The 24,132-nt window shown below is 41.0% G+C and overlaps 1 protein-coding gene across 2 annotated transcripts in view; it reads left to right on the top strand.

Moving 5' to 3' along the window:
* VPS13C (vacuolar protein sorting 13 homolog C) overlaps positions 1–24,132 on the top strand; it is a 352,171-nt gene that overhangs the window by 242,443 nt on the left and 85,596 nt on the right. For both annotated transcript variants that reach the window (XM_089671418.1, XM_089671417.1), the window contains 5 exons: positions 3,643–3,807; positions 3,913–4,041; positions 4,134–4,267; positions 4,347–4,473; positions 6,121–6,356. In XM_089671418.1, coding sequence (XP_089527544.1) covers positions 3,643–3,807; positions 3,913–4,041; positions 4,134–4,267; positions 4,347–4,473; positions 6,121–6,356 — 791 coding nt within the window. The remainder of the gene's footprint in view (positions 1–3,642; positions 3,808–3,912; positions 4,042–4,133; positions 4,268–4,346; positions 4,474–6,120; positions 6,357–24,132) is intronic.

Here is a 24,132-nt window from a genome sequence, read left to right as displayed (position 1 = left end):
CCTGTCCACTCCATGAGGCCCCTGCTTTTTTGCTTAGATAATGGACTCCTTTTGGTGCTGGAGAAGCATACATTAAAGGCTGGCCCTGCTGCTGAGGGGTACGGTTTCACAGGTGTACACAAAGGTCAAATGATCTGGAAACTGCTAGTGAGCCCTACACCAATAAGTAGTCAGATCTTGACAGAAGTGTTAGTCTAAGGAGAGAGAAAAAAAATTTCAGGCACCTGATCCTGTGTTAAGAACTTACTTTGGCATGTGGTGCACGGAGAGTAGTCAGCCACAGGGTGGTATACAATTTCAAGTCTGTAGTTCATTGCTATGGCACTCAGATCCTGAAGTCCCTTGCCGTAGTATTCCCACTGTGACGGGTGAAGCCTGAACCGTGGACAAGGTAAGTCAGGGTTTCCTTGTATCTTTACATACCAATTCTTAGCTATACGTGTCTTGTTGGATCATTGACTGGATCTGTATTACAAACTACATTATATCCTTTATCCCTCAAAACACACTCCAGTGCTAACCTAACTGCATATATGAAATGTGCCCAGGTGTACTAATCCTACCTAAACATTACGAAGCTATTAAGTGTTTCATCTTTGCATTCTGCTGCTTGGACATTTTGATATTTGATCTTTAGTTGCACTTTCCAGTTGCCATACAGCTCATTAGTAGATGTTCATCTAATAATTGCTTTGGAATTCCAACTAATCATGTATGAGCAGGAATATCGGGATTTTATCTTTCATCACATTGAATGCTAATGTATGGCTATGTCTGGCAAGTTTAATATAGATTTTAGAGGTACTTAGTAATTTGTTTAAATTTAGGGTGTTCTTCTTTTTTTTTTTAATGAATTGCAATGATCAGCGGCTTATCAGCGAGTAATCAGGAGAATCATTATTTTGTTTTTATATAAACAAAATATGGAACCCCTTTTTTTTCTTTTGCTACGTGGGGACAAAGTATCCTGGAAGCCAGTCCTTCTTGCTTCCCTGGTGCTCTTCTTATCACCTTTTATGAGAATTATATACTTCTCCCCATGTCCTACTTATACAGTTTTTGCCTTGCCTTATGGATGGGCTCAGAACTCTCACTGCCTACCACGTATTCCGTAATTTAGGGATTCATTTCTACCATTCACCAAAAATGTCAGGTTTCTTGGGCTTTTCAGCATCAAATATTTGTGTTTGTGTTCTTTTTTAAAACACAGGTTGCAGGCCCACCACCTGACCTTCTGTTCATGTTTTCAGAACCATTTTTTACCACATGATTCTCTGCTCATGTGTGCTTCAGGCGAAAGGTGCTTCTGCTGTCACCTGTTTGGGTCCATTAAACTTTCTTTATTTCTTGCAGGCCTGTTGATGCTGTTTTTGTTGCCCACCCCTCAACACATTGTTTGGGAACATCCCATAATCTAAGAATCAATTCCTGTGTCTTGCTCTAGGATTAAGATAATAGGTACTTTGATGTGCCTGTAAATCCAATATCTTGGAGTACAGTATGGGACGCAAGTCCCCCCTCTTACCTCTATGGGGGGCATTTGGCATTTCCAGAAAGGTTTTGCTTTTGTTAATCACCCGAAGGTGGAAACATATAACCAAGGGTCTGAGAATCTATTCCTGTGTCATGTTCTGTACTCCAAGATATTGAATTTACAGATTTGTCAAAAATCCTACTTTTTCATTGTTTGCATATTTGTTCAGGCAATATCTTTTGTTAAAGAGGAACTTCACTTGCTATGGCCAAGGCACAAGATAGGGCAGCGCAGGGAGGCTGGTCTTGCAACCTCCTGGGGTATGTGATGTGTCCCAGGAGGCTGCAGGAGAAGGGGGAGGGGCAAACTAAGTAGACATTATTCTCACCTAGGTAAAGGAAGTGGGAGAGAGTACCATTAAAAAAAGTGCTCGCTTTCTGAAAAAAAAAATATATATATATATGATTATGTACCAGGCTGGGGGGGGGGGAGAGGACAAAAATTAGCTTTGTTTAAGGTTTTAATGTCTTTTTGTGAGTTGTGATTTTGAGTCTTTTTTACTTCTTGCTTCATCTACATAAAATTTGACTAGTAGTGCCGGAAGAAAAAGTAAGTGAACCCTTGGAGGTAATAGCTGGTCAAACTTTCTATGGCAACAATGACTTCAGGCAATTGCTTTCTGTAGCTCTGGATCAAACCTGCAGAACGTTCAGGAGGAATTTGACCATTTCCCTTTACAAAACTGTTTCAGCTCAGACACATTTTTTGGTTGTCTGGTATGAACAGCTCTTTTGAAGTCATTCCACAGCATCTCTGTGGATTTAAGGTCTGGGCTCTAACTGGGCCACTCCAAAGGGCTCATTTACCTGCTTAGGGTCATTGCTGTACTGAATCACCCCACTTCTACTAAGCTTTATGTGGCGGACAGCCACCTTGACATTATCCTGTAGGATACTTTGGTAAACCTGGGAATTTTCCCCACCGATGATGGCAAGTGGTCCAGGCTCTAAGGCAGTGAAGCAAGCCCAAATCATGATGTTCCCTCCACCATACTTCACCGTTGGGATGATGTCTTCATGTTGGTAACTTCATGCTGAGTATTTTTCCCGAAAAATTCAATTTTTGTTTTTCTAGTCCTAAAAACATTTTCCCAATAGTTGCTCTTTGGCAATCTTCAGGTGTGCAGCAATATTTCTTTTTTGGAGATCAGTGACTTCCTCCATGGTGTTCTGTCGTGGATACCCTGCCTGTTCAAAAAACTTACTTGCGGTAGAACAGGGATGTTTGCCAGTTCCAGTGAAGTCTTCAAGCCTTTAGCTGTTACTGGTGGGTTCTTCTATACCTTACTGTGGATTCTGTTTTATGCCTTGTGAGTCATCTTGGCTGGGCACACACTTCTAGGAAGAGTAGGCACAGTACTAAACTGCCTCAATTTATAGACAATCTGTTTAATTTTCTACTGATGGATGCTTAAACACTTTGGCAACTTATGATCAAGAGTGGCTGGAAAGGGATACAAAGCAATCTCAGGGAGCTCCTTTTTGCGAGGTACAATTCACATCAGCTAATGCTTCTTATGAACAGCAGTCTTAAAATAATTGCGTTTCTTTTATCAATTAAAGTAGCTCCAAACATGCCTCCTAACTCATTCCATTAATTGGACTCCACTTGCACAAAATACTGACTCCAATTAGCATTCATTAATTAGTCTATGAGTTCACTTACTTCTTTTCTCCAGCACTGTGAATGTTTAATGAGTGTGTTCAATAAAGACATTGGACATTAGAATTGTTTGTGTGTTGTTAACTTAAGTTGTGTTTGCGTATTTTTGTGACGTAGATGAGGATTAGATCACATTTTATGGCAAATTACTGCAGAAAACCAGTTAATTCGAGGGGGTTCATATACCGGATTTGTTTGTATTTCTTTGTGCGATGTCTAAAAATAAATTGTTAAAATTAAATATGTGACTAGTAGTAAGGCTGTATGATGTGTGATTATCTTGCTAATGAGGGCAGAGTTTGAGAAGAAAGTGTAAAACATTTTATGCTGCTAACGTTTGTTGGTGCTGACTGTATTCTTCTTTATAATGCATTGAGTAAAATTGTATAGAGGAAGTCATTATAAATGCATTCCTTACAATATTTTTTGTGTTTCTTTTTGTTAAGGTTGGAGTGAACATTAAAATGAGTAGCTTTAACCTAACAAGGATTATTACCTTGACGCCGTTCTATACTCTTGTGAACAATTGCACATTGGAGCTAGAGGTGGGGGAAATTGAAGCAGATGGTTCTTTGCCAGAGCTCAAGTGGCATTACATTGGGTCGTCTGAGGTACAACGATTATTATTTTTTTTAGTATGTAGGTCTAATTCATAACTTAGCCTTCAGTTGATGAATACTGAATGCAACACCAGTACTTTTTATTTTGTTTTCCAGTGTATACCATTCTGGCCAGAAAATATCTCTGGAAAGATGTGTGTCAGAGTCATTGGCTGTGAGACAGTATCCAAGCCTTTCTTTTTAAATAGGCAAGACAATGGCACGCTGCTCAGCCTGGAGAAGATGGTGAGTTGAGATCTTCTTTATTCTAAAAAAAAGTCTGTTTTTTTTCGGTTACTGTATTGCTCATGTTAACAATGGCTTATCCTTATTTACAGAATACAGGACTTATGGTAGATGTCAGCATATCCGATCACTCAATAGTGATTAGATTCTCAGATTACTATGAAGGTGCTGCTCCTGCTCTGATCATGAACCATACACCTCGGGCTAAGCTGACATATGGCCAGAGGTAGGCTACTAAATTAGTACAGTCATTTCAATCCTATTTACTGTAAATACAATTGCTGTTTTTATCTTCATTCGTACAGTGGTACAGCGGAGGAGAAGGAGCTTTGCCCTGAAGAAGCAAGATTGTTCGCCTGGGAAGATCCAACAGGTACAAAAAAGCTGACATGGACATACAGCCATACCAAGGGCGAGCTAGACTTATTAAAGGTTAGTAGGTTTATATGAATTCTGTAAACTCACCTAGATGCAACACACTGTGAAAAACCTAGTACATTGCTGCCATAATTTTGTTTGCAAAATCTATAGATATTCTGATATACACGTGATGACACAAAAAAGTGTGTATATTATTGTTATTTAATCATTAAAAAGGTTTATTATTCATTATGGTTTACTTAAAATAAATTATTTATTTTGCCTGTTCAGGACAAAGTAACAGGTTCTCTGTATAGCCTACCTCATGGGCTACTAATACTTGTCTTCCCTGCACACTACTATTGTCCTCTTTGCCAACTGGAGTCTGAAATTGAAGATACCCTATACTCCTGGGTATGGACCATGTGACCTTTTCCTTTCCTCTCACTGTGAAGTGAACTGACTTTAGCAACCAACTGCCAGGCCTTAGCATTAACAAGTTCTTAGCTTTAAGTGAGCTCCAACATGCAGCTTTCTACTGTGATGGGCAAACATTAAAGACTACAAACTAAAGGGCTTCCTGTCACACCCACTAGCTAGGAATTCCATTTAGAGATCACAACCTGCTTAATCCAGTTCTTTTATGTAGGGGGTGCTTCAAATTAAAGTGGAAGTCCAGGATAAACGTTTTTTTTTAGTTTAAGTTCATCTAATATGTTAACCTACAACTTAAAGTAGAACTAAAAGAAACACATTTTTTTCCATTTTGAATAGAATAAGAGATTTTAAACCCATCAGTTTTTGTGGTTTTTTTGCCATCTGTGTACTGTTAGTGAGATTTCCCTCCACTTCCATTCCCATAGCCAAAACCGGAAATGTGCATAAATACCTCCAAAGTGGGAGAATCCCTGATGATTGTCACCAGGGTCACCAACACTAGTATCCCTGTTGGAAGATTTCCCTACTATTACTGCTTTGGTGACAACCCAAAATTTTTGATCTTCTTTCACTTTCACTCTCTTTGATAATGGTAAACGGCACAAAGAGAGGATTTATTTGCTTAAGGAAGTCACAGATTGCAATAAAAAGGCTCTCAAAGGAAGCCAAAAACCCTAAACAGAGAAAGGGGGGAAAAAAAAGAATAGGAGCAACAAAACCTTGACTTCAAAGCTAAAATGGTAAGTGCTATATACAAGTAGAGCCTTGAGTGTTTCTCCAATAATTTGGCCAAAACCCAAACAAGACTCACATTTGTGCAAATCAAATATATATATATATATATATATATATATATATATATATATATATATATATACTTTATTAACCCAGTGGCTTCTAGAGAATACAGTGACCCCCCCCCCCCTTCCCACCAGACACAGGAAAACAGAAACAATAGCGATGTATCCCTATGACCACACCACAGTCACCACTTTTTATTGTAGCCTATACAACATAAGCATTGAAAGTGAGCACACTGCCAGCTGACACTAAATCTTGTATATGAAAATAGGAAGGAAATAACTATGGACAATTTTCTTATACCAGTCTAAGGGCATATTCTTGAGTGCAGTATATCAGTTCAGGTGTTGTTTACACTCTTTACCAAAAACTGGAAACAAAAGTCTTGTTTAGAGTTTGACTTTGTGATTTTGTATACTATATAAACTAGTTAAAGTGTACTTGATAATGCCATTCAGAATTGCTATGTTTACTTTTCAGGATGAAACTGGTCAATTTGCTTTTAACCAGGATACTCAGATACACTGGGTGTCATTCCTCGATGGGCGCCAGAGAATACTGATTTTTACAGAAGATGTGGCTTTGGTGACCAAAGCACGACAAGCTGAGGAAATGGAGCAGCCAGATCAAGAAATAAATATTTCTATCCACAGTCTGGGCCTTTCCCTTATCAATAATGAGAGCAAGCAAGAAATTTCTTACGTAGGCATTACAAGGTAACATTGTTCTATACTTGATTGAAGTCGCTACCTGCAAAGAATTTCAGTAATAACAAGAAAACAATTGTTTTGAGACTGTTGTTTTTCTTAAAGCGGAACTAAAGTCCGCAAATGCTTACCTCCTTACCAGAATTGTACACTCTACTGTGCATGCCCAGCTCTGTGTGCAGTGTAAAGAAGATTGGAAGAAGAAAGGTAAGAAGCATTTATTACAGAAGAGATATAGTAAGTTGAATTCATTAGTCTTATTGGCACTTTCCTATAGGTAGTTTGCTTTTAGGACTACCTGTGTCCAATTCAGGCAAGCATTTACGTCAGTTTCAGTAACATTACCGACACCAGTGACAAATTCAAGTAGTTTTAGCAACTGTCACTTTAAGAACTTGCCAGAGACAGATTCTTACAGAATTACTGCCAGTTCACAGATTAGGAAATTTGTGGTATTTAAGTTCAACTCTGAGCTGGCATACAGAGGTAAGCCAGTACTTACAATGGTGCATGTCTGTGCCGGCAAGCTGTTGTGATTGTAACAGCTTTCTGCACAGGGCTCTGTTGGCTGGGAGATTGTTTGCCTAAAAGCGAAATGTTTACAAATAGGTCGTGGACAGTGGTGATGTCATTGCGCAAATATTGCAATGCCCATATTTGAGAAATTATTTGTGTCACTGCGTGGGCAAAGCCTAACTGGCAAAAAACTGACTAGTGCCTGTTGGTGTGATGGGTCAAAGGCCAGAGTGGGAGTTACAATACCCTTTATAAATTCCCCCACTATTTCTATTCTGTAATACAATATCTTCTTGTTTGCAATTTTGTGTTTTAAAGCTACAGTTCTACTTTAGAGGAGAAAAAAATTGGTAGAAAAAATTGCTACATCACAATTTGCAGTTTTTAAAATATTAACTACTGATCTATTTAATTCTAAAACCGTTGTACTTTTCCAAAAATGTTAAAAATATTCAATGCAACTTGGCAGTCTGAAGAAGTTATGGATACTGATGGTGTACAGAATACCCCCAGAAATGCCTGTTGCTGTTTGTGTGTTTGGCTTACTGATTTTCTAAGCAGTCTGCAATAAGATAAGTAAAATTTTAGGCATTCTCTGCAATCGGAATTTCATTTTGGTAAGCTACTCCCTAAGGGTTAACTACCGTACTTTTCCAAGGATGCAGATACTGCAGCTTTCCTCATTGGAACACTGAAAGTACACTGGGTGTTTTTCCATCAGCCCCTTTCATTCAGGAATCAGAATGGAAAGGAATATGATGCAACAGACTGAAATGTGAATTTTTAGACTACTTATAAATGCATCCTGTGATGGTGTTAACTGAAGTCAGTAAATGCTCTGAATAATTTGGAGTTAACATGGTGGATAACATTCTTCCAAAAAAGGGGATTTGTGAAAAGAAATTCACAGAAAAAGCGGCTACATTATGAACAGAACGTGACACTCAGAAAAATTTCCAAAAATTATGCTTTATTACACATATATAAATATGACATATGGGCGTTCGCCCTGGTTTACCATCACCTCAGTATGAGACATTGGTCCTGACGAAGCTGAGTGAGATACGCCCATCGGCGAAACGCGTTGACGTCATACGTCAGATACGTCACTTCCGGTCATGCGCATTAGGTGGAACGCACGCTGACCCATAAGGAGGAAGCCATCTTCACATGCCATGAGGCAAGTGTGAGCAGCACAAGCGCCAAGAAGGGGCTGGAACCTGCGGTATATCGGCGGATGTCAGCGGTGGTTCCTAGGCCTCTGTGGCCGTGTATGGCAGTACCCATGAAGGACATCTCTTTCATTCCTAATACCCACAGCACAGGTGGTGAGTGGACTGTTACAGGACATTAGATATATGGTCCTCTGTGATCTATATGACCTATATATCTTATTGAGTGTAAACTCTGTCAGTGACTTCCCACATATCATTTGTCTCACTACAGGATGGGGACATCATGGTGCTTTGTATAGGATACAGGATATACCACATATATCTCAACAGGCAGAAGATCTTTTGGGATATGTCCTGTTTTCCCTACGAAAGGTGGTGTGTAGTCCACATATAGTGGTGAAGATACCATTTCAAGCAGAGTGCTGCTTTTTGCATCTTTTCTTCCACCCTGGGAATAAATGGGGCATATTTTCATTCAAGAGCTCTAGGATATAGCTGTTTATATTACAGATGAATGGGCCCCAACCACTTGTGCCGGCACAGGAATGTATTGCATCATATATTTGACATTTATGTCTCCCTCCATACAGGCCTGAGGCTTGTTGTTCTCTTTTTGACGCATATTGTGCTTGCTGCATTGCATACATGTGATACTTATATCCATAGTACAATTTTTGGATTCCCTGATTGGGATTCACCATAATGGTATTGTTCTATTTATAATATTCAATATTATGGTATGCCTATGGTATAATTTTTGGATACACCTCTTTTGGGAAGTGTTCACCTATGTGTCTGTGCTACAGGGACATTAGACTCTTGCAGTCATTTTTCTGTTGCACATGCATTTAGACCGGTCTTGGTGTCATTTTATATGGTTTTAGGTCTGTGTGTATTGTCTCATACTGAGGTGATGGTAAACCAGGGCGAACGCCCATATGTCATATTTATATATGTGTAATAAAGCATAATTTTTGGAAATTTTTCTGAGTGTCACGTTCTGTTCATAATGTAGCCGCTTTTTCTGTGAATTTCTTTTCACAAATCCCCTTTTTTGAATGCCTCTTTTGGCTACTGAATGGAGACCAAATATTGGGTGACATGATAATTCATTTGACAACCTCTTAATAACTACCTTTAATGGATAACATTCTTGCCTGGTATGCCAGAGCTCCTTCATTAACGCTTGAAACACCGCTGTATCAAATTTGGGGAATACATTTATTGCAGGTAGTGTTTCAAATGTCACAACCCCAAACCATACTGATAAGTTAATTGGTATCTGTCTAAGTAGGCCAAAATCTTTAGTATTTTATACATAGCAACTACTGTAAATAAGCTTACAAATTTGGCTTAGGTGTTCTATGTTTATAGAATAGCCTGCCAGTCAGCGCTGGAAAGCAAAGCTTTAGGAGTTGGGAACTAAGCTAGCAACTCAACAACATAAACATTAATAAAAACTACAGGAGCAACAACAAAATGTTTTATTATTTGATGCTAGAAATATGTATATGAAATATGTATATTATTCTTACACACTCTCACTCAGTTTGTGGACATATCAGGCCTTTGGATAAATCCAGTTTAAAAGTAAGATCCTTAACTTCTCTCTCTCACTTGAGACAGTTGCCCATATTCAATCTAGTTTCCCTTACCTCTGGTCCTCCTTAACGCTGGGTTATCTGGGTGTGAAGTTAACTTCCTATTAAAGATCCCTATTTTCTTCCAACTACTACACTTTACTGCTCTAACTCACCTTCTTATGCAAGAATGGCAATTCCTGTCCCATTCTTGGATAGACCAGGCTAAGAAGATTAAAATTACAACTCTCCCTAAAGTCCATTGTTACTTTCAAATGCTACCGATTAATGTCCCAACATTCTATTTATGCTCTGTACAGAATTTAATTCTTTTGTTACCCATAGGCTCTAAGATGGCTTAGGGGTTCCTAACATAACCAGATATTATAAAGCAGCACAAGTCTCGCAACTCTCTCTACTACATGCTACTTCAGAGATCCCCATGCAGGTGTTTTTAGAACATCCGAACTGTGATTCCCCATTTCCATTGCAGTCCTCTTGTGGCTTCCTCACAAGCTTGTCTGCCCTACCTAAATCCTTTGACGCATTGTCTGACGGTCTGGGACTCTATTCGCTAACCTAGCAAATAATGTCTCCCTTCTTACCTTTTCCACATTTCGCTTTTCCCCATGACTTGAACCAACCCAGTTTCTTTACTTGGTGGTCCATACATGCTTTTATTCATGTTCCTCATTTCTTGAACTCCTGCTCCTTTTCCACTTCGGCTCCTTTTCCACTTGGGCTTCTATTTAGGTTGGGAGCTTTCTCATACACTAGATCAGGTTTTGAACATATTTGCCTGCACTCTCTAGGATGAACCAGACTTGTTTTGATACTGTATTCAACATTGAATACTTGGGATGCACCCTTCTCAATCTCATATTGTAATAAAGGGTTAGCTTTATTACTTAAAAGTTCCTATATTTAATCTTTCAGATATGCTGATATGGTACAATAATTTCAGACAAACTCGAAAGTATAATAATAAAAGAATTTACTTAGCTTTGTTTAAAGAGGTATTGCAGATGATAAAAATAGATAAATACAGAATCATTCCACACCATACCAGGGGGTGTTTTCAACCCTTCCTTGAGTTCCTGGTGATGACAGCCCTGAGGCCCATACTTCAATATGAATCAGAACCCCAACTAACTCTTTGTATTACAAGCATTTATGTAGTGGTTCAAAAAACTAGTCAAAACTGGTTTGAGCCACACCACAGAATCCATAGGTCAAAGGTTCCCAACTGTCAACAGCATAATGAGACCAGATGTCCTAGTATACATGAGGCCATATGAGCGATATACAAATATATATATATATATATATATATATATATATACTCTGATGATTACTTTTACAATAACATAATTGATAACACAAAACTACTACTAGGTTTCCTGTAAATCAATAACTATTCAAAACCCATACTACACATATGTAGTGATTTGAAAGCATGATCTATCTGTATCCGTCAATTTGGAAGACTGAAGCAAATTCTGGCCATGTATTAGTAAAAGCTCTTTTACTACTTCAATCTTGGAATCCGCATACAAGTTTCTCTTTCATTAGAACCATGGGAATAGTGCTGCAACCCCAAAACCCCATAGTGATTAGCAGGATGAGGTCAAGATGTCTGTGCCCGGACTCATTTAGTACTATAATGTCCAAAAGTACAATGTGAAAGTAAAACTCTGGCACCAAGACATCTCAAAATAAAAACAAAAATTATTATAGCTTTATTTTATCATTTCATCCATCAAGCATAAAATTGAATTGATTCCTGTAGAAATGATAGATTGACGCATTTCAGCCTCCTGTATAGGCCTTCGTCATAATGAAATAGTTACATTTGAACAGCTCTTAAATATTCTAGAAAACAGGTGTGCAAAGGAGGGGAGGGTAGGGCAACTGGAAAATCAAAAATCTCGAGTAATAAATCAACACCTCCGTAAATTACCAATTGTACTTCCCCCTTTTGTTGTTAAATTAAAATATATTAATACTGTTTTGCTGTCAATATAAACAATATGAACAAAAAAAAATTTAAAATCGTAAGAATTAGTAAAAATCAATGTATGAACACATGACAGACCACCTAGGGGGAAGGATTGTACAGGGAGAGCAGTGGTGGACTTACTCAGGTGTAGTTCCAGGTTCCACCTGTGGTTAAGACCATGTGGGACTTTGATTCCTAACCTAAAAACCCACCAAGCCTCCCTAGCCAAAAGTCTCTGATGACCGTTTATTTTCTACCCTCACAGCATGAGGAATACATTCAATCCCACAAAAACCAAAGTCTCTCATATCACCTAAATTTTGTTTTTTAAAGTGTCTTAATACATTCAAGATCACTTTGGAATTGGGATTTTGTGAATCACAGAAATGTTCAGAAATTCAAATTTTTTAGGGGTGCATGGTGCAACCTACATATTACAAAGAACATATCTTACACTTCACCACAAAAACCACATAAGTTGTGATACAATTTATATACTGCTTAATGGTGAATTGCTCTCTAGTAACTTAAATACTTTGGAACAACCATTAGGATGACGGTACCTACAAGATGTATAGCCACATGGAAAAGACCCAGAAACATGAAGTTATATAGGGGTTGGATGATCATCTGATGTGAAAAGACTGGGGGACGAAAAGTGTCCCTAAGTGGGAGCTCTGCGTCTAACAAACCTGCATCCCTGTTGCATGATGGGAAAAGTTCCTTATCAGAATATAAGACTGGTGGATTCTTCCAGAGAATGTCACAAAAGTGACAGTATCCTTTTCAACTGGACCATGAAGTGTTTGTTCATCAATGCCAGAAGTCTGCTAAGCAAAATAAGTGAATTGAAAGCTTTGGTGCAGGAAGAGAACTATAACTTAATTGGTATTGCTGAATCTTGGCTTCATTCTTCACATGACTGGGCCATTAATATTCATGGTTATGTTCTCTTTCGGTGAGACGGTAAAAAGGAAAGGTGGTTTGTCTGTCTCTATGTGAGAAGGGATCTCAGAGTGAGTGTAAAAGAGGACCTAGTTGATGGAGAGTGTGATGAGGCTGAAGCATTATGGGTAGAACTACACATGGGAGTGCGTACTACAAAGGTAATCATTGGAGTTGTTATAGGCCTTCCAGTGTTAATGAGAAGGTGGAGACTCAGCTCCTTGCACAGATCGAAAGTGCTGCAAGGGCTGGGACAGTGATAATAATGGGGGATTTTAACTACCCGGAAATTGACTGGAGTAATGGTACTGCAGGAACAGTTAAAGGGCAAAAATTTATAAACCTAACACAGGACAATTTTATGGTACAGTTCATAGAGGCCCCAACTAGGAATGATGCTCAGCTGGACCTGGTTTTCTCAAACCATGCAGAGCTTATTACGAATGTCCACATAAAAGAACATCTGGGTAGCAGTGACCATAACATTGTTATTATTATTATTCAAAATGTATATAGCGCCAACTGTTGCCCAGCGCTTTACAATGTAACGGGAGACAATACAGCAACAATACAGTTCAATACAAGAGGGTTAGTGGTACAAAAGCTTACAATCTAAGAGGGAGGGGCTAGTGGTACAAAAGGTAATAACTGTGGGGGATGGACTGGTAGGAGGAATAGAAGATTCTATTATTAGCTGAAGTCAGGGTAGGCTTCCCTGAAGAGGTTTTCAGATATCGCCTAAAAGTGAGCAGAGTAGGCGATAGTCTGAGAAATTTGGGTAGAGAGTTCCAGAGAATGGGGAAGGCTCTGGAGAAGTCCTGGAGACGAGCATGGGAGGAGGAGAGAAGGGAGCTAGAGAGTAGGAGGTCATGCGAGGAGCGGAGAGTATGGTTTGGGTGATATTTGGGGCAGAGATATAAATGGCTTTATATGTTATTGTTTGGAATTTTATTCGTTGGGCAATGGGAAACCAGTGGAGGGCTTGGCAGAGAGGGATGGCAGATATGGAACGGTTAGTAAGGTGGATGAGTCTGACAGCAGCATTCATGATAGACTGAAAAGGGGATAGCCTGCGATAAGTAGGCCAATGAGGGGGGAGTTACAATAGTCAAGGCGAGAGATAACCAGGGAGTGATTAAATTGTTTAGTAGTTTCAGAAGTTAAGAGCGTGCGTATGTTGGAGATGTTGCAGAGGTGAAGTTTACAAGATTTGGACAGCGATTGCATTTGGGGTTGAAAGGACAGATGGTAGTCTAGGATTACACCTAGTACCCTGGCATGAGGGGAGGGACTGATGGTTGTATTATTAATCTCGATGGAGAAGTCGGGAGTGGCACGGGCTGGAGGGAATAATATGAGCTCAGTTTTGGAAAGATTGAGTTTGAGGAAGTGGAGTGACATCCATGCCGATATGTTACTTAGTAGGTTAGTAATGCAAGCAGAGACTGAAGGGGTGAGGTGAGAAGCAGAAAGATAGATTTGTGTGTCATCAGCATAGAGATGGTACTTAAAGCCATGGGAGTTTATCAAGTGACCAAGTGAGTAGGTGTAGATGGAGAAGAGAAGGGGTCTGTCAGGGACCGCAGAGCTGGCCACGATCGCGCACGGGTTTGCACATGCGCGGTGTGCCCGGCTGCACTAGCATGCGAGCATTGGGACCTGGACACCCGCGACTGCAGTGGCTCTCGCGCACTCGCGATCGGCACCAATCAGGGCGCCATATTTAAAACAGGTCAGGTCTGACTCTAGTTGCTATATGGTCTTACCTGTATCCTGAGTCCTGTATTGTAGATTGCCTTGTTGCCGACCCTGCCTGACCCCGATTTGCTGTCTGTCTCCTTTCCTGATCCCTGGCTTCTCTGACCATTCTCCTGCTTAACGCTGCACATTCTGATCTCCTGTTACCGAACCCGGCTTGTGACCTGTTTATCCTCCTGCCTACTGATTTGGTACTATTCTGCCTCCACCGTTACCGACCCGGCCTGCCCGACCTTGCTCTCGTTTCCTCCTCACATCAGGCTCTCACCTGCTATGCACCTCCAGTGGTGCTTCTACCACAGCTGGGTGAACCCAGGGGCCGCGACCTGGTCTCGGCCTGCTCCAAGTCCATCCCCACCATCCGGGGCCCTGGTGAACAAGCAGGTTGGGACTTAGATTCCGCGCCTTGGGGGATTCCGGTCTGTGGAACGCTAGAGGCTACCACCGGCAGGGACATAACGGGGTCCAAGGACAGAACCTTGAGGGACCTCTACAGAAAGAGGGAGTGGAATGGAGGAGACAGAGTTATAGGTAGCGCTGAAGGAGCGCTGCGATAGGTAGGAGGAGAACCAGGAGAGAGCAGAGTCTCGGAGGGAAAGAGAGAAGAGTTTTTTGAGGAGGAGGGGATGGTCAACAGTATCAAAAGCCGCAGAGAGGTTCAGTAGTAAGAGTACGGAGTAGTGGCCATTGGTTTTAGAAGTTAATATATCATTAGTGAGTTTTAGTAGGGCAGTTTCAGTGGAGTTTTGTGAGCGAAAGCCAGACTGTAGAGGGTCAAGAAGGTTGTTGTCAGTGAGGTAGGAGCTCAGGTGATTGTAGACTAAGCGTTCTAAGAGTTTAGAAGTAAGCAGGGAGATGGGTCTAAAGTTGTTCAGGTTGGTGGGGTCCAGCAAGGGCTTTTTAAGTATGGGAGTGATGTGTGCATGCTTTAGAGGGCTGGGGAAGGCACCGTCAGAGAGGGAGAGATTGAAGATGCGATTTCATGTAATATGATTTAATTTATTGTTAGCTGTAAACATCAAGCACATACGGAAAAAATAAAAATGCTCAACTTTGAGAGCTAATTTTCCAAGGCTGAGAGCTGCTCTCCAAGATTTAGACTGGGGGGGAATATTGATATCGATGAACACAACACAGAGAAGTGCAACCAAACGGATAAGAGGCATGGAGGAGCTCAGCTATGAGGAAATATTAGTGGAACTGAATTTATTCTCTTGAGAAGAGGAGATTAAGGGGGTTATGATCAACATGTATAAACATGTATCAGTGGTTCATATAGTGAACTCGGTGTAGTTATTCACCTTGAGATCATCACAGAGGACAAGGGGGCACTCTTTATATCTGGAGGAAAAGAAATGTAATCTCCAAACACAGAAAGGTTTCTTCACAGTAAGAGCACTGAAAATGTGGAATAGACTCCCTCAAGAGTTGGTTCTTGCCAGCTCAGTGGATTGCTTTAAAAAGGCCTAGATTCTTTCTTGGATACACAGAATATAACTGTTTATTAACATGTATAGGTAAAGTTGATTGAGGGAATATCCGATTGCCTTTCGGAGGATCAGGAAGGAATTTTTTTCCCCTTCCTCTGGATCAACTGTGGGTAAGGGATTACAACTTTTTTTTTTGGTTGACCTGAATGGACTTTTGTCTTTTTTCAGCCAGACTAACTATATGTCTTCTTCCTCCTACCATGAAAGTTGACAGCTGAATCATAAAGAGTTTGTCTTTATTTTAAGCAATCCCCTTACCTCTATCTATGGACTATTCTGGAAAACCTCATTCTTTAAGCCAAGTAGTTATTGTCTGACATTCCCTTTCATAAGATAAATCAGTAGAGCAGTATCTACAATCTCTCACACTGGTATTGCTTGAATGGTGTGGAGCGGATGACTGCTTGTGGCATGTAAGGTAGCATTGCCAGAACACTGTTTATGGTAAGTGGAGATAAAAATTTCACCAGTAACTGCATTGCCTTTTAAAGTTCAAAAAGTGAATGGAGTCTATATGGGTAACAAGTGTTTATTGTAGGTTCAGAGTGTTGTCATTGACTTACTTTATGAACCATTAACAGATCGTCAATGTAGCGACTATACCAGCAAATATTATCCTTAAAGGGATTTTCTGGGGTAAAAAGAAAATATCCCTCTCACCATCCAATGTCTTTCTCATAGAAGCTTTGCTACGCGACAAATAATATGTATTGTCAAAAAGAAAAAAATTGCACATGAGTAAAAACTGCACAGATGCAATGATAAACTCCTGTAAAGGAAGTGACTGGTTATTATATTTACCTAGATGATGTTTCACTGCCTTAACCCCAGCTTTTTGCTGTAATGGAGGAATAAAGTGCACAGACTTACCATAGTTACCCACTTTAAAGCGGAGCTCCAGTCTCCTCTAAGAAAAAAAAAAAGTCAAGAGCTACAAAAACTGTTGCTGCTGAGATTTAAAGAAACAGCTAATCACCTGTCCCAGGATCCAGTGGTGTGTTCACCCCAGCTGGGTTTACTGGCTTTCCTCTGTGCCTGGCATCTTAAGTGTGGGCACCAAATTGTGACAGCTTGTAGCTTCACAGCCAGGTGCCTACTGTGCATGGACGAGCAGCGCTGCGCATTGTGAATGGCCCCATAGTCTTCTGGAAGGGGTGGGGGGGAGTGGAGTACTTCCACTTCCGATCACCTAGGCTTTCAGAGCGGAAGTGGGAGCGAATACCTGCCAAAATCGGGGACCCGCTCTCCCGCCCCCAACCCCACTTCCCAAAGGTGACAATTCTTCATGGGAAGCAAAGGACCAGGCCTTAATGCGGAACTTCCCCTTTTTGGTGGAGCTCCGCTTTAAACCGTGTGACCATCATACGGACAGAATAAGAGAGCAGCGCTAGTATCACGAATATATCCTGGCAGACGTGTGACTAATGGCTGCAAACGGAGATCCACTAATTTCCCTAATTTCTACAGCAAGGATCCTATGCCCACCACAGTCAGGCGACCCTGAAAGATGTTGCCGATTTATGGATTTTGGCAAAATGGTGGAACATTGATGTTCCACCATAAATATTTTGATGAAACAGTGAAGTAGCGAGTGACCAGATATGATTATTGCACCACATCCCTCAAAATTGGAAATAATCAATAGAGAAGATGGGACTTTCAGGGTGCATAGACATGAATACCACACATTAAAAGTTATATAATTAAAACAAGAAAGGAAAAGATACAAAAACATAAAAACAATTTCAATTCTAAGAATACCAACTGAGATTTAGACTTGGTTAGGTAAATGTAGTATACTCCCTACATGTTTCGCCCTCATGGGCTTCTTCAGGGGAGATTTTTTAGGAAATTTCTACCACCAAGGCAGTCTAAAAGTATATAAAAAAAAAACTGTTCAATTACCAAACAACTTTAATATATCCAAACAGGGTATGTAATCAAATATAAATACATATATATGGCTCACCCTGGATGTGGAAGCTCAGAGCTAGAAGAAAATGACCTAAAAAATCTTAATTGGCCTACACGTCCAAAACAGTTGTAGAGGATATAATGCGCATCAGATATCATCTAGGCACAATGGGATAAACAAAAAAAAATAAATTTAACGGAAACTATGAAAAGATCATAATTCAATAGGTTGAGATAAACTTTGGGCAATTTTACCTGTTAAATGCTTTAGGATATATAGGTATAACCTAACAAAGATCTATTTGACCTATACGTTCACAGGCATAAGAAAGGAAATAATGGACATTAAACATCCATCTAGACAAAATAGGATAGACAAAAATCAGAAATGAATTTAATTTAAAAAAGAATCAAGAAATGGTAATAAAAATCAACTTAATTGATTTTACCTATGGAAATTGCAGAGAAATATGGAAATATGTTCTGTCTAAAGGTCTAATTGGCCTAGAATGTCCAAATAGGGTTGAAGAATATAATGGGCATCCTATATCCATCTAAGCATAATGGGATTAGTTGAAAAATATAAATCCCATTATGAAATTAAATTAATTTCTGATTTTTGTCTATCCTATTTTGTCTAGATGGATGTTTGATGTCCATTGTTTCCTTTCTTATGGCTGTGAACGTATAGGTCCTTGAGATTGCCAATCACTTCAAAAACAAGATTAACACAATTCGCAAGGACATCGCCGCAACTCACACTCCCTCTCAACCCGTCCCCTCTCACACAGCTACCCCCTCATCCCCCCTCTCCCTCGACATAACCCGCAGGGACTTCGTCAGTGCTCAAACTCCCTCCAACCCCGTTCCCCCTCACTCAGCTACCCCCTCATCACCCCTCTCCCATGGCCCCACCACTGCTCTGACCTCCACTTCCACCCCACCCTACATTCCTCATACTGAAGCTCCCTCACCACTCCGCACCTTTGTCCTTACTACCATTGAGGAAGTCTCCAAGGTCCTCTCTGATGCCCGCCTCACCACTGCCCCCTCGACCCTATCCCCTCACAACTCCTACAACTCCTTCCCCCTCCATCCTATGCTCCCTCACCCACATCTTTAATCTCTCCCTCTCCTCCGGCACTTTTCTCTCCCCTCTGAAGCATGCACACATCACCCCCATACTTAAAAAGCCCTCCCTGGACCCCAATGACCCGAACAACCTCAGACCCATCTCCCTGCTCCCATTCACATCCAAACTCCTCGAGCGCCTACTCTATGCCCGCCTAAGCTCTCACCTCAACGACAACAACCTCCTCAATCCCCTACAGTCCGGCTTCCGTCCCCTACACTCCACCGAAACTGCCAACGACCTGCTAACCGCCAAAGCTAATAGCCACTATTCAGTGCTCCTCCTCAAAAAACTACACTCCCTCGGCCTCAGAGATTCTGCTCTCTCCTGGCTCTCATCCTACCTGTCACAACGCTCTTTCAGCGTTACCTATAATGCTACCACCTCCGCCTCACTCCCCCTCTCTGTTGGGGTCCCTCAAGGCTCCGTCCTCGGGCCCTTCTCTTCTCCATCTACACCTCCCTTGGCCAACTCATACACTCTCACGGCTTCAACTACCACCTATATGCCGACGACACACAAATCTATCTCTCAACCCCCCCACCTCACCCCCTCAGTCTCCGCCCGAATCACACACCTACTGAGCGACATATCAGACTGGATGTCGCTCCACTTCCTTAAACTGAACTTCTCCAAAACCGAGTTTCTTGTCTTCCCCCCAGCCCGGACCCCACCCCCCATTGACTTCTCCATCACGTCCAACAACGCCACCATCAAACCCGCCCCGCAGGCCAGAGTACTTGGTGTCATTCTGGACTCCAACCTGTCTTTCCAGCCCCAAGTCCAATCTTTAACAAACTCATGCCGACTCCACCTCCGCAACATCGCCAAAATCCGCACGTTCCTAACCCCAGAAACCACTAAACAGCTCATCCACTCCCTCATCATATCACGACTCGATTACTGCAACTTCCTCCTTACTGGCCTGCCTTGCCGCTGGCTATCCCCGCTTCACTCGATCCTGAATACGGCTACCAGACTCATTCACCTTTCCAACCTCTCCGTTTTCGCCACCCCCTAAGCCAATCCCTCCACTGGCTTCCGATTGTGCAACGGATCAAATTCAAAATCCTAACACTGACGTACAAAGCCGTCCACCATACTGCCCCGAACTACATCACCGACCTAATATCCAAGTACCACCCAGCACGCACACTCCGCTCCTCACAAGACCTTCTCTCTAGTTCTCTGGTCTCCTCCTCCCATGCCCGCCTCCAGGACTTCTCCAGGGTGTCACCCATCCTCTGGAACTCCCTGCCCCAACCCATCAGATTATCACCTACTCTCCTCCTTTAGGCGCACACTGAAAACCCACCTCTTCAGGGAAACCTACCCCACCCCCTGCTATCTTGCCGTTCTCCTCCACTCTTCCTACCACTCCATCCCCCACAGCTTTCTCCTCCTGTGCCACCATCCCCTCCCTCCTAGATTGTAAGCTCGAAAGAGCAGGGCCCTCAATCCCCTCATGTGTTACATTGTATTGTTATTGTTCTGTCACATGTTCTGTCCCCCTTTGTAATGTACAGCACTGAGCGAACTATTGGCACTTTATAAATACTGTATAATAATAATAGATCTTTGTTAGGTTATACCTATATATCCTAAAGCATTTAACAGGTAAAATTGCCCAAAGTTTATCTCAACCTATTGAATTATAATCTTTCCATAGTTTCCGTTACATTTAATTAATCTTTTTTTTGTTTATCCCATTGTGCCTAGATGATATCTGATGCGCATTATATCCTCTACAACTGTTTTGGACGTGTAGGCCAATTAAGATTTTTTAGGTCATTTTCTTCTAGCTCTGAGCTTTCACATCCAGGGTGAGCCATTGAGTCCCATATATATGTATATATATTTGATTACATACCCTGTATTGGATATATTAAAGTTGTTTGGTAATTGAACAGTTTTTTTTTATATATACTTTTAGACTGCCTTGGCGGTAGAAATTTCCCCAAAAATCTTCCCTGAAGAAGCCCGTGAGGATGAAACATGTAGGGAGTATACTACATTTACCTAACCAAGTCTGAATCTCAGTTGGTATTCTTAGAATTGAAATTGTTTTTATGTTTTTGTATCCTTTCCTTTCTTGTTTTACCAAAATACAAAATAAAAATTATATATCTTTTAATGTGTGATATTCATGTCTTTGCACCCTGAAAGTCCCATCTTCTCTATTGATTATTTATAAATATTTTGATGTCTTGGGAAATAATACCCCTATACTTACACCTCTTTGTAATAAAACTGCTAGTTCTTCCTTACCTGTCTTATAGTTTAAAGATCTTTTCCCCATCCTGCAACAGGGATGCAGGTTTGTTACAGAGCTCCCACTTTGGGACTCCTTTCGTCCCCCTGTCTCTTCACATTAGATGACATCCTAACCCTATATGGCTTCATTCTGGGCCTTTTCCATGTGGCTATACATCTTGTAGGTACTGTCATCTTAATGCTCGTTCCTGAGTATTTAAGTCCTTAGCTACTGGAGAGCAATTCACCATCAAGCAATATATAAATTCTAACACTACTTTTGTGGTAAAATGCAAGATATGTTCTTTGCAATATGTAGGTTGTACCATGTGCCCCTTAAAATTAGAATTTCTAAACACTTCTGTGAGTCACAAAATCCCAATGCCAAAGTGATCTTGAGTGTATCAAGACATTTTAAAGGATAACATTTAGGAGATATGAGAGGCTTTGGTTTTTGTGGGATTGAATGTATTCCTCATGCTGTGGGGGACATCATCAGAAGCTTTTGGCTTGCAAGGCTTGGTGGATTTTTAGGTTAGGAATCAGAGTCTCACATGGCCTTAACCACAGGTGGGACCTAGATCTACACCTGAATTAGTCCACCACTGCTCTCCCTGTACATATTCTTCCCCCTAGGTGGCCTGTGTCATGTGTTCATACACTAAATGTTTACTAATTCCTACTATTTAAAAAAAAAAAAAATTCATGCATTCATGTTGTTTATATTGACTGCAAATTGGTATTGATATATTTTAATTTATCAGAAAGAGGGAGCAGTACAATTGGTAATTTACGGAGGTGTTGATCTAATTACCCATGATTGTTGATTCTCCAGTTGCTCTGCCCTCCCATCCCCTTTTTTGCCCACCTGTTTTCTAGAATATTGAAGAGCTGTTCACATGTAACTATTTTGTTATGACTAAGGCCTATGTAGGAGGCTGAAACGTATCAATTTTTGTAATTTCTACAGGAATGCATTCCTTTTTATGCTTGATGGATGAAATAAAGCCATAATTTTTATTTTGAGATGTCTTGGTGCCAGATTTTTACTTTAACATAAGGTTTTCTTTTAGCTGTATTCAATATCAGTGTGATTCGCTCAAGCCAACCCAGATTTTAACAACAGATGGATGCAGCCAATGAAGATATGTAGTCCATGTAAGATGGTCCAGTCCAAAATTGACTGCAATATGGTCCAACATTTTTGGACACCTTCAAAACTTATTTCACCTAATTGATCCTAAAGATGCTCGACAAGCCCTCCTCCACCTCTCGATTCCAGGCCTTGATCTACAGCAACAGAAATTGGCTACGTACCTGTTTTTGGCAGCAAAGCAAATGATACCCAGGGCCTAGAAAAAATGCTCAATCCTGTTACAGCATGTCAAAAACTTATGAGTAGAATGGTCATGAGAAAATTGCTTTGCTTCCCCAGTTCTTCTTTTTTTTTTTTCGGTTCACTCCTTTGAGCCTCCTATGTGAGTTTGCTGGTTTGTAGATTTTGGGTGCCTATCATATGTTCATTTAGGAAGTTTCTATGGGTATTGCACTGTTTGATATGCTTTTTTGTTGTGCTGTATGGTTCACATCCTTGTCAGTTACTGCAGCCCCTGCGTGGCTTAACTATTAGTTTTTTTGTCTTCATAAATAATGGAAAGAAATTAAGAAAAAAAAATTTAAATATATATATATACACACACACTTCTCAAACCATTAAAGGAACAGCTTGAAAATACGATCTCAGTGGGGAAAAATATGCTGGATATCTATACTGATATGGACTGGGTAATGTGTTGGGAACGTAAGAATGTCACATCGTTTGAATTCAGTCCTCTGTAGATCGATAATTTTCATTTCCATCAAAGAAACCCCGAAAATCAAAGTGAAAAGATGATGTAGCAGACTAGTCCATTTTGCTGAAATTTTATTGCAGCAACTCAAAATAGTACTCAGTAGTATGTATGGCCTCCACGTGCTTGTATGCATGCCTGACAACATCAGGGCTTGTTCCTAATGAAATGACGGATGGTGTCCTGGGTTATTTCCTCCCAGATCTGGACCAGGGCATCAGTGAGCTCCTGTACAGTCTGAGGTGCCTGGCTGCATCGGATGGACCAAAACATGATATCCCAGAGGTGTTCTATTGGATTTAGGTCAGGCGAGTGTGGGGGCCATTCAATGATATAAATGTTTTCATCCTCCAGGAACTGTCTGCATACTCTCGCCACATGAGGCCAGGCATTGTCGTGCACCAGGAGGAACCCAGGACCCACTGCACCAGAGAGTGCAAGGAGAACCAGGAAGACCACTGCCAGAGCCATACAAAATGACCTCCAGCAGGCCATTGGTGTGAATGTCTCTGACCAAACAATCGGAAACTGACTTCATGAGGGTGGCCTAAGGGCCCGACGTCCTCTAGTGGGCCTTGTGCTCACTGCCCAGCACCATAGAGCTCGATTGGCATTTACCATTGAACACCAGAATTGGCAGGTCCGCAACTGGTGACCTGTGCTTTTCACAGATGAAAGCAGGTTCACCCTGAGCACAAGTGTGAAATGTGAAAGCATCTGGAGAAACCGTGGAGAACGTTTTGCTGCCTGTATCGTCCAGCATGACCGTTTTGGTGGTGGGTCAGTGATGATCTGGGGAGGCATATCCATAGAGGGACACACAGACCTCCACAGGCTAGACAATGGCATCCTTACCGTCATTAAGTACCAGGATGAAATCCTTGGAACCATTGTCAGGACCAACAGATGAGTAGAGAGAAAAATGTCAGTGGCCTCCACCTGTAAAACCATTGCTATTTTGGGGGTCGTCTCATTGTTGCCCATCTAGTGCACCTGTTGTTAATTTCATTACACCAAAGCAGCTGAAACTGATTAACAACCCCCTCTGCTACTTAAGTGACAAGATAAACACCTAGGAGTTTAATTGACTTGATCCTATACTCTGATTAAAAAGTTTTCCTTTAATTTCTTTGAGCAGTGTGTATGTATGTGTGTGTGTATGTGTGTATATAT

The sequence above is a fragment of the Staurois parvus genome, unplaced genomic scaffold (genome assembly GCF_062004578.1).
Source record: "Staurois parvus isolate SC_StPar_1 unplaced genomic scaffold, SC_StPar_1.0 ptg000105l, whole genome shotgun sequence".
NCBI lineage: Eukaryota > Metazoa > Chordata > Amphibia > Anura > Ranidae > Staurois > Staurois parvus.
This window is presented reverse-complemented; position numbering and strand designations above follow the sequence as displayed.